Source organism: Ceratosolen solmsi, unplaced genomic scaffold (genome assembly GCF_000503995.2).
Source record: "Ceratosolen solmsi marchali unplaced genomic scaffold, CerSol_1.0 scaffold7, whole genome shotgun sequence".
NCBI lineage: Eukaryota > Metazoa > Arthropoda > Insecta > Hymenoptera > Agaonidae > Ceratosolen > Ceratosolen solmsi.
Window position 1 is genome coordinate 12483044 of NW_011948413.1, and position 11594 is coordinate 12494637.

Below are 11594 nucleotides of genomic sequence, written 5' to 3' on the forward strand. Positions count from 1 at the left end.
TTAATTGTGAAAATTCAAAGGTCTTTATGGAAGCGATGGCGAGGATCGTTGCAAAAATCGTTGATTTAATCGTTAATTGTGTGAGTTAAGGTGCAATGGAATCATAACCGGTAAATGCACACTTGACTTAGAAGAATACTTTTCAATGCTATTTTCATAAATTAAAGCAGCGATTTCTCATGCTGTAAAATTGCTTTTACAGAATTGCCATTCAATTAAGGCTTTCGCGTAGTGGAAGAGGTGACAAGCTTGGCGAATATTTCCAATAAATCTTGCAGCATAATGCTTGTGATTGTAAAGCACAGCTCTTGTAAATACGAGAAGTATTTGAGCGGCGCGCAAGTGAAAAAGGAAAGTCAGGAAGATAATAATAAAGTGCCGTCGAGCGATTGTTATGTCACTTCACTCCTTTCAATATTAAACGTTATTAAGCGAGCTGATTAGACATGTTCGGTTGTGTTAATCAGTATCGAAGCCTGACAAGTTTATGACACTGCCCATAAAAACAATTACCAAACACTGGATTTTGAAATTGTAATATTAATGTCATTTTGTTTTATATGATCGTTGCCTCGTTTCGTTTGGGTTGATCGTCTCATCTTTATGTGTCGCGTTTTTGTTTTGTTTTGATTTTCAACGAATCTCGACTGCCTATGGATCTATATGCCGATAATGCGAATAGATGAGAAGAAACGGCAAATAAAGTATTGGCGCGACTGTAATAATCTCAGCCCTATTTCACATGTGTTATTACAGTTTTAAATGGGCGCATGGGCTCGAAGGAAAATGGAAGCGAATAAACAAGAACCGGAGAACAAAGGATCAAAGACAATGGAGCAAATTATATACGGGGATCGCTCTCCCATCGAAATAATTCTATTCTCAGGCGGTATACTTAATTAAATTAGCCCGCGATATCATGTTGGATCGGGAGATACGAATTTATTGTTTAAGCAAGTTGACATTAACGTTTCCAACGCCCATAAAAATGTCTATGTCGGTAGCTAAAGCTTTCGCGTACATAATACCTTCAATGCTCAAAGCCCAAGCCAGCTTTACGACACCAATAAAATAATTCACTTACTTAGGCGCATTATTTTTCTTTAATGCAATCGAGACACTTTATACGGCTATCATTTTTCTCCATGACGCGCCCAACCCCATAGAGGACAAACAGCTACGCTTATCGCTCGCAACTGGCAACAATACAGTTAGGCCCCTTGTTTGACACGCGGCCCCGTTGTCGCTTCCAACAAAATAAACACGATAAATCCATCGAAGCCCCATTACCGTCTTACCGAAATCAACCGAGAGTCCCGCCATAAGCGACGCCTCTGGCAATCGACGAGTTACGGTGCCCATGAAAAATCTCTGGGAAAAAAAAAAGACCGGGGCTAGAGCGTGGGCGTTTTACAAGCTTTCCCCCCCCCCCCCCCCCCCCCCCCGCTACCGCTACCGAACCACCACTCAGTCCAAATAGGCTTTCATCGTCGTTCTTTGACGCAATTGCCTCGTTACCTGCATCCTCGCCCTTTATACAACGCGACATTCACGCCACGGAAATCAGTGCTCTCTCTCTCTCTCTCTCTCTCTCTCTCTCTCTGCCCACTCGCCCCAGCTCACCGATAAATCCGACCTGACGATCGGACTTCCTGCATCGATCATTGATGCCGGTTCTTGGGAGCCATCGAACGCTACCATTAATCCCCCGTTTCCCATACAAACACCCGACTGGGCAGAAAAAGTTACTTGGTGGCGCTTCGAGACGAAACGGCCGTTATTAAGTGCTGACTCGTCCTGGGCGATCGGCCGCTTTTTTTCACTTTGACTCTCGTGATCTGCTTGATCGCGTGTGAGGAGTGAAGAGGGGGTAGGGGGGGGGGAGAGGTGGTAGCGATGGTATGACATAGTTTTTGCGCTAGCGAGCCAGTCAATGGGGAATAAGAGGAGGAAGTGGCCTGGTCAGTCGTCGTAATAAAAATCTTTATTATAATTTTATCGTAAGCATTGGGGAGACATGGCTGAGCGATCGGTTACTTTCTAATCGATTTTTCAGTTATATCCTCTAATAACAGTGGATCCACGCGGATGCTCTTTAAAGTTCAATCGTAGTAATTTATAATTGCTTAATGTATCGGCTTATGATTTGTACTTTGTTTTATTAAATGATAAAACGCGATGATGGAGGGCCGTATTAATGTCAATATCGATAATTTCTTCCGATTTAATTATACGCTTCATGGAGACGTTAGGGTTTAGCCATAAATACTTGGTTATTATCGCCATTCCATTTGGTGAAATTTTTATTTATCGAGAAAATATATTCCGACGCTTCTAAGACGACAAGGAAGCTCCAGCCGAGCTCAGTGATTGGATGCTTCTCGAACTCGTTAAGTTCCACCGCCTCGCTTTTCCTTCCTTTTACTCTTTACCGCGACGTCAAGCAAAACTCGCGCCCGTTGAATGGGCGATAAAAGCATCCAATATGGCCCACGTGCTACCCGCACGATTCACATAAGCGATATTAGCAGTCGTACAAACATAATTATGTCAGCGAATGAGGACCGAATCGATAGGCCGATTTTATCAATTTTCTTGTTTTTTTTTTTTTTTTGTTTTTTTTTTTGTTTTTTGTTTTTTGTTTTGTTTTTTGTTTCATCAATCCAGAATGGTCGACTCTCGAGCGACGATGAGGATGTCGCCCGAGAGTAAAGTAAGTCCGTCGGGTCGTTGTACCTCGGTGATATTCACGATGTGCCTCGTAAAGCCGAGAGAAAAAAGAGCGGGAACGGATACTTCAATGCGCGCGCATATTTATTTCGACGGCAGCTCGGCGGCTTCCAACGCAAATTCCATTCAATTTCCCATTCGGGAACACCGCCATGAGGATAAAGCGAGAGTGTGGATTCTAAGCGCGTGGCAGCATGTGCAAGTAGTTCATGCGCTCAACCGCACTGGAAAAATTCACGTAAACGAGGCGAGATAAGTCCAAAGTATTAAATTAATAAAGTAAGATAGTGGACCGTTTCGTCCGGCTAACTCGTGCAACAGTACAACTAATCATTATAATGACCAATTAAGATTTATGGCAAATACATATGAACGCGAATATATATATATATATATTTCTCAATACAAATTTACGAAACGTAGCTCGTGCGCTATGATAATAAAAGCGCTGCTATCATTATATAATGGAGGTTGGTTGGTTGGTTGGTTGGTTGGTTGGTTGGTTGGTTGGTTGGTTGTTGGTTGGTTGTTGGTTGGTTGGTTGGTTAGTTGTTGTTAGAGTGGCGTGCATTGAACGTACCACTCGGCGGCGTTCTTATCAATTAATAACAATAACAATAAGAGGCCGAAGAGTAACGGTCGTAAAGCGGAGGAAAAGTGAGCTTTCACGATTAGCAACGCTTCGACCGCATCTCGCACGCCCATATCATTGAATTAATTCGAAATGCACGTATACACGGCAAATTCAAGGAACGATAATAAAAACCGCTCGACCAATGTGGTTTCCTTTAATTTCAAGCGCTCGATTAACGAACGCCGAGCACCTTCGAGACGCCCGGTTCCGCAAGTCTATTCTTCAGAATCCTGACAATAATAAGTACGCCGGCGAACAACATTAAAAGTTAAGTGTACGAAATGTGAAAGTTGCCCGGAAAATTCTGTACCACTGCACCACACCACGCGGACATTGCTACAAAATCTACTCACCCCGTGTCGCCGATGTAATCTAACATCCGTATCTTGAGCATGTCTGGGCCGCCTCCAGATCAGCCTTCCTTCAATGGGCCGGGGTGCTGGTGATGGACTTTGACTCTTTGAAGGGTGGGAGAGAGAGAGAGAGAGGGGGGGAGGGAGATCCCGTTTCTACCGCACCCCAGATGTGAGTCAAGGGAGTCCTGGGAGCCGTGGGGCCGCAAACTACGCCTTGATATAGAGAAATTACGCGCACTCGGTACACCCGGTCCGCTTTGCCGATATCCGTAATATCGCAGTCGCAGTGGCAAATCCACTCGCGGAACTGTCGACCACTGGGTCTCCGGAGACCCACGGCCCCCCGAGGGCCCGCTCTTCTGCGCCGACGACTATAAGAACGCGCGTGCTCGTGATGAGAGGTCGAAGCGGCGCTGCGTGCATGCGTGCGTGCGTCCCGAATTAGCTCGGCGTCCGTTTCTGGCTGCGCGTCGGACCGGCGCTATCGGGTCGCCGCCGCAGGACCGACTGAGTCGCTTCGCTCGCGCCCGGGACTTAGGCCTCGATGTGCATCGGCTGCCTCTCCGCGCTCCCCCACCTCCTTGGCGCTCGAGCCTTCATCTCTCCTACACGCGCGGCACGGCACCTCGCCCTCGTTGCTGCTCTCGTTTCCTAGCTCGCGCGCCTCTCTCTCTCTCTCTCTCTCTCTCTCCTACTACTGCTACTACTACTACTACTACTACTACGACTACTATCGCTCGCTCGACGCTCGATTGACGATGATGACGCTTGTCTCGCTGGACTACGGTCGGGAAGTCCCGACAGGGACGCGCTGCGCCACTGCGCCATGTGTGCCCGGGAGACGGCGAAAGCACTGCCGTTGGCGGCTAGAAGAAGATGGAGATAAAGCTCGCCACGCGTGTTTGTTGATGCAAGAGAGGCTGCGCGGCATTTATAAATATTGGAGACAATCGCGGGAGGAAGCGCGCGGAAGGCTTTACTTTCATTTTTTTCTTCCCACGGACCGGGAAAATTGACGGGCGCGACCAAGGCTCTCGCACCCCACTACCCCGCGCCCTCGATTTTTCGTCGGGCGCGTGCGCCTATATTTAGAACCGGATACTTTTGACGTCTAATGGGGAATCGGGCTGGGAATGCAAAACGGATCCTGAGATATTAATGCACGATAGGCCGAGAACTTAATCGACCGGCGCGAATCGATTTTCCATGGCGCGCAGCGTTTTATAAGAATTGGCCAGCTTAGTCGCGCCGTAAGAGTTCGATCGGCACGAGTACTCGGAACTTGGAGGACTCGGAAACCGGCAATTTCGCGCTCGACACACTCGCCCTTCGTCCCGAGATCCCAGCTTTATGCGAACATGCCAGTCTTTTCGATTCTTTAAAGCGTTTCGCCACTCTCTCGCAATTACTGCTGTGATTCGCGCCAATGATAAATAATTGACGATGTAGGTTAATGTTATTGCACACAGCCATTAATCCTCTATTAAATCAGAATTATTTTAAGTCTTTTGGGGACCGAGTTTTTCGAAATTTTGATTGAACTTGCTTAAACATCCTGTTAGCATTAACTATCTGTCTATTTAATAAAGCCATTCATTTATGTACGTAAATATTGACACGGGAAATATATTGTGAAGGGTACGGGCGGATTGGGATTGGAAGAGGACTGTGGGAGGGGGAGGGGGATGGGGGGCGAACGCCCGCGCGCGTTTATACATCAAATAAATAATAGTGAATTAAGGGAGACTTTGTATTGACGAGGTATCGACATCTTATCACTCCCAAGGCATCGGGCATTAACTCATGGTGCAAGACCGTTATTTATGTAGAACCACAGGCTTTCAATTCTTTAAGCGCATTTCAATAATTTTTGCGTTCGTGAGTCATGTTTACAAGGAAATGTGGACTATTAGAAGAAGTAAAAGTTTTTCTCGTTAAAGCAAATAACGTGTCTGGCCAGAAAGGGGAGAGCTTTATCAGTTAATAATAGTGCGATCTGGTCCAATACACACAAATCCTGTGAATCACAATTCCATTAATATACGGTAAAGTGGATATATTTAATGAAATATTGTCAAAAGAATAAAAGAAAAAAAGAGAAGAATTAGAAAATAAAAACATTATTGTAAAAAGTGTCTCTTCAATAATGAATAGAAAATTCTTGGTAAATTTTAAATTAAATTTTATTCGAAAAATACACTATTCGTCAAATATACACATATCGTCTTGAATGAGTAACGTAGCGTATCTGCGAGCAAATTGGAAAATAATTTTTTTCCCCAAGAATGGCTCGAAAAATGGCTCCGAACATGCCATTCCACTATTTCCTACCATTGTCCAAAAATCCAACAAATTTCTCAATTTTTTAGTGTCATCTCGATCATAAACTTAATTAGTTTACAACTACATTTAAAAGAGTACTCGCTCGTTAAAAGTGGAATTCATTATAACAATGACGAGTGCGAGCAATTCTATTCCACACGTCCCCACGAATTACTTAATATTCCTCAATTCGCTTTCTACGCGATCGTGAAACCATTGTCGTAAAATTAAAATAGCTCATACATACATTAATGCGTGATGTAAATAACTAATTCTTTCAACAAAGTACGTCCTCGGCTCTAAACTGCATCGAAAATTCAATTAAATTGCCCGGCTAACAAAGTCAAGGGACCCTCCTCCGCTCCTTCGTCCATTCTTCCCCCAGATAGTGTAAAGATCACCCCCCCCCCCCTACCCCATTAACCCATACCACCACCACCATCCCCTCCTGATACACCACTAAGCCGAGTCTTTTCATCACCCAAAATTCCGCTCCGACAAAACTTGCGCTTGCTTGCTTGCCGTTGTTTTTCAGCCACGCCGCCATAATTTCAAGAGAATGGCTTTTAAATGAAAGCGAGCGCCGCCACATATTTCAGAAAATTAAGCGACTACCCCCCCCCCCTACAATTCTCATTGCCGTCGTAGTCGCCGCTTCTCGCAGTCGTTTAGATAAAATATGGGGCGGAGACGGTCGCATATTCGGGTAGTCGCCGTAACGAGCGTAGGCCCTCGGTTTTACCCACGACGAACTTTACGCACCGTCGCAACTATTAGTGAAGCGCACTTTAGTTTACATGCAAACACTGTCAATCCCTCCCTACTCATAATCCCGCTCGATCGGAACCCTACGTCATCTTTCCCTTCCGCCCGCACCGCGCAAAAATTCGTTCTTCCTTTTTCTTCGTCGCTCGAGCGTCTTTCGATTTTTGCTCGTCGATCGATACGACGACTAGAGTTACGATAGTCTCGTTCTGCCGTGCTTTTTCTGTTTTGTTACAGTGGACGCCGACCCTCTTTGCCTGGATTGACTCGTTAATTTATTATCGAGAGTTGCCTCGCACGCCCAACGCCCCGTCAATTTCAATTGGCTCGTTAAACGATGCGATACTCTTCCAAGACAATTTCTCTTCGATCCCCCCCCCTCCTTCGCGCTCACACTCTCTCTCTCTCTCTCTCTCTCTCTCTATCTCTATCTCTATCTCTCTCTCTCACTCACTCACTCACTCACTCACTCACTCTCTGATTAATGTTAGTGACATTCGCGAAATTTGTGCACGATGAGAAAAGCACCGATCGCGAACCTCTGGGATTTTTGCTCTAATCACGAGCGATAATTCCCATAGGGAAAAGTTGGCGTTTTTTTCCATCGAGAACGCAATTGAGAAAGTTACACTTTGCGTGAGCTATTACGTAAAGCCGTAATTCTCAAATAGAGCACGGCGCAGAATATATTGCACCTTGTAATAACCTCAATCAAAATGAAATGGCTTAACATGCAAATTGTACGGCTCTGTATCTTATTCGTCGGGATTTGGAAAGAAAAGTAAAAAAAAAAAACAAAAATTCGTTAAACGTTACAATCGACCTCCACATATCGTTTCAACCTAAGTACGTGTACGCGAAGCATATTGTCGGCGGCTCGACAGTGGCCATTTCTCTGAAATCACGTGTACAATAGTCAAATGCGCTTGGCTCGCGTTGTGAAAGTCGAGCCAGTGACGTCACAATTGGCAAACCGAGGCTAGGCGCTGCCTCCGTCGTAGCAAGGTCGACGATAAATTCTCTCTCCACCCGCGAGGACTTGGCGTAGGGCGGGACGGGTGTTGGGTGCTCGTATGCACGCTGACCGCGGTGTAGTGGGGGTAGGTTGAGGAGAGACGGGAGATAAGGCGGACGCGCGCAGGTTAATTAAAATTTTACGAGCATTATTCGTCCGTTATGTCGGGAGGCAAGGTTTTGAGGGGCAAAAATGCTAACAGTTTGCGCACGCCAATGTTGTTTTCCATTTTAATCATCTACGCGCACAGTCGATGTATCTCTTGGGCATTATCTTTCTTTTACACCTTCGGAAAAGAAACGACGAGCCAGCGCAACGGGAAAGAACGAAGTGGAAGAAAAATCGGGCTTATAAATTAAAACAGCCCGCGCGCATGCGTTTAAGCTCGCGACCGAGTTCTTTTGGTCATCGTCTTTGCGCTAGCAGCGCTGCATATCGCAAATGGATATAAATAAATCGAATTATCCGTCCGATTAAGTGACTGGCATTTGGACAGCACTGTACATCGAGGCACAAAGCCATTAATCGCAGATAAATATGCAGAGATAAAATAGTCACTGTCGGATATTATTTATTATAGAGTTGAAAATTCGAACATCAAATAAATAAAAAGTCGGGATTGCATTTTGCTGGTTACAAAGCGGTGCTAAATAATTATTTTGCCGGTTGACAGATAGCATTTGCAGAGTAAAAATTACATTGGCTTTAATTATTTTCGACTTGAATTTTTCTATCCTAAGCCCTCGTTCGTTTTGAAGGATTTATTTCAAAAAGTTAATTACATCGATATGAATAACTATATTAAGAAGTCTCCATTTCAAACAAGTTGAACCGAACAATTTACATTGCGCGATTGCTGCATATGCGGATACGTAGAGAGTTAAAGTCGGTTTCGTTTTTAAATTCGTTAAATTAAATTGTTTCCTGCACGTGCCTTGTTATCGTCCCCGCGCTTTAATCTTTTAACTTTAATTTAATCTTTAAACTTTAAAGAAATAATGCCCACTGTATTTTCTAAGTCCATACGTTCATCGACGCTTGCTTTTAGATCGTAAAATAATAAAAGCAGTAGGACGTTGGTTTGTCAGATTTTTCTGTGAATAGAAAAATTTCCATTGAATGGCAGGAAATGAAAAATTACAATAATAACAAATTTTATTGCAAAAGTGTATGGTATTCTCCCCGATATGAAAAGCAGTTTATTTCCGAATATTGCACTACGGGTTAGGCCCATTTGGATATTTTACCGATGACAGAAATTACCAAGCACTTTGCTACTATCAAATTTAAATTTACTACTCGTCAATAATTTTAATAACAAAATTTGCATTTAAACTAACAATGCTTTAATATTGCGTAGAGTACCAGGCTGATAAGGCTCTTTTTAAAACTCAATGAGATGTTTTTTTTTCTTTTTTTATTTTTTTTTTTTTTTTCTTTATTTGGCACATACTATTTTTGATATTGCTAATGAATTTAAAGAGAGAGAAAATATATAAAAATTGGTCAGAATATAAAAACTGACCGAAAAAATTATTCCCGATACATACACATGCTTATTTGTCAAAGGAAAATTCGCAACACTGATAATCATTGGATGTGTAGTGAAAGAAATTCCTTTCTCGTACATGCCGGTAATACGTATGCCCGAAGAAAAAGTATAAAAGGAGTCAGTAAATTTTTTACTGCAAAGACCGTCTCCGGTTTCGGTGGGTGATATCCCTAGGAAATCACATCAGGTCTACATCACCCGAAAGTCATCCGATGTTTCCATCGTAAATTTAATGGGATCCTCTTTAACTTCCTTTTTCTTTTTTGTGCTTATACGTTGACACTTTAGTACGAAAGAGCGGCACTAAAATATTATTTCAAGCATTAATGTTTATTGTTAGGGAAGCCTTTATAGGAGCAATCAAGCCCTTATTATTTAGGCAATAATAATATTAATAATAATAATAATAATAATAATAATAATAATAATAATAATTTATATAATAATAATAATAATAATAATAATAATAATATTAATAATAATCGGTATTATATTTTCAAAAATTTTATAAAATTTTCTTACAATCCTGAATGAATAATTTAAATTATTATTATTATATATATGCGTGGGTGTACATCGTTTCAAAACATTGACATTCGCTGCGATTCAAATGAGTGAAAAAAAAATCATGTAATATTGACTGAGGATACATCATCAAATACCCAACAATACTCAACAAAAGCGTAAAGTCGCGAGGAATATCGTTGCCACGAGACATTATTTTTGCATGTCTTTTGAAAATTTACCGTAGAAACGGTATTTCGAAATTCGCGCAACCGGCACAATGATAAATACAGAGCGAAAATAAATTCTCGCGTGATATCCCGCGCGACCCCACAACAATAAGAGCACCAATGCACGCAATGGAAACGGTTAAATCTTAATCGAAGTCACTCATTTTACTTCCGACTTGGAGCTTCCCACGGATAAACAAAGGCAAATGGACTGGTTCGTGGTAATTTTCAGAGTCCATGAATACGATCACAAGCGTCATTTCGTATTGTGAGTACAAATATGTAAAATAATCATATAGAAGTGGCAAACATTGAATTCTGTGAATTCTTGTTCTCGTAACTTTTCATCGACCATTTCGCTCGCTTAGCGAACCTTTTCCTAATGAGGGCAAACGCTTCTGAAGTAGTAATCGGATAATAAACATCGACAGATAAATAATATTTTCATTTATATTAAGCATTTTTAACGGGCACATATAACGGACATAACCAAGATAGATAATGTAGATTCATAGAATAGAATATTCCATATATTATACAATATTATTACTATTATCATTATCATCGTTATTATTGTTATTGTTATTGTCGTTGTCGTTGTCGTTGTCGTTGTCGTTGTCGTTGTCGTCCTCGTCCTTGTCGTTGTTGTTATTATTATTCGTATTTTAATAATCTAAAAGAACTTTTGTAAGGAACGATCTTATATACTTGATCGAACATGTTCTTTCAACAAATATTATTACTACTAATTTTCCATGTTTCCCGTTTGTCAACATCAGGTCGTTTTGCAATTAGTGAAAATCAATATTCAAGCTCGATATCGACGATAGTTAAACTACCAGAGTTTTATAAGTGACGATTGCATTATTCTTACATAAAATAGTTTACAAAGTTTGAATGAATACTATGATAAAATTCAATTATTTCAATTTATTTGAACAAAGCGGGACAGGACTACATTATTTGTTCCATTATAAATTTGTTTAACCTAGAGACACTGTTAACAATAAGAATTGAAATTATCATTAATTCCTCTATTTATCACTAATATGCGATAATAATCCCTCTGGAAATCTAATCTTATCTCTCAAATATTCCAAAGTCTTTTCAAAATCTCGAAACACAGACCCTGCAATTTCCATTTAGTTAAATTGCTCTCGAAACTTATGTCTTGTCTTTTGCAATTTTCATCATGTTTCTCTATTATTAGAATGAAATAAATACCCTAATTTTGTATGAATTTCTTTCAAAATCAATTTACTTGTAATTTGGGACGTACAAACTCGATAAATACCGGTTAATTTGTTAAAAAAAAAAAAAGCATCCAAATTTTGGCATTTCAAATTGGCCTTCCCCTCCACAAACGATGCCAATTTTTTCTCACAGTATTCTCTAACGACATTGTTGTAAATGATAGGCAAAAAAAAAAAAAAAAAAAAAAAGCAAAAGAAACGAAAACAACAATGAATGAAAGAAATTGCTCAAA

The 11594-nt window shown here is 41.4% G+C and overlaps 1 protein-coding gene across 1 annotated transcript in view; it reads right to left on the reverse strand.

Annotated features, from left to right (window-relative positions):
* The window catches only part of LOC105367479 (rap1 GTPase-activating protein 1), a 184958-nt gene extending 181143 nt beyond the window's left edge, over positions 1–3815 (reverse strand). The window contains exon 1 of the mRNA XM_011506203.1: positions 3718–3815. Coding sequence (XP_011504505.1) covers positions 3718–3758 — 41 coding nt within the window. The 5' untranslated portion in view covers positions 3759–3815. The remainder of the gene's footprint in view (positions 1–3717) is intronic.
* Positions 3816–11594: the final 7779 nt, after the last annotated feature.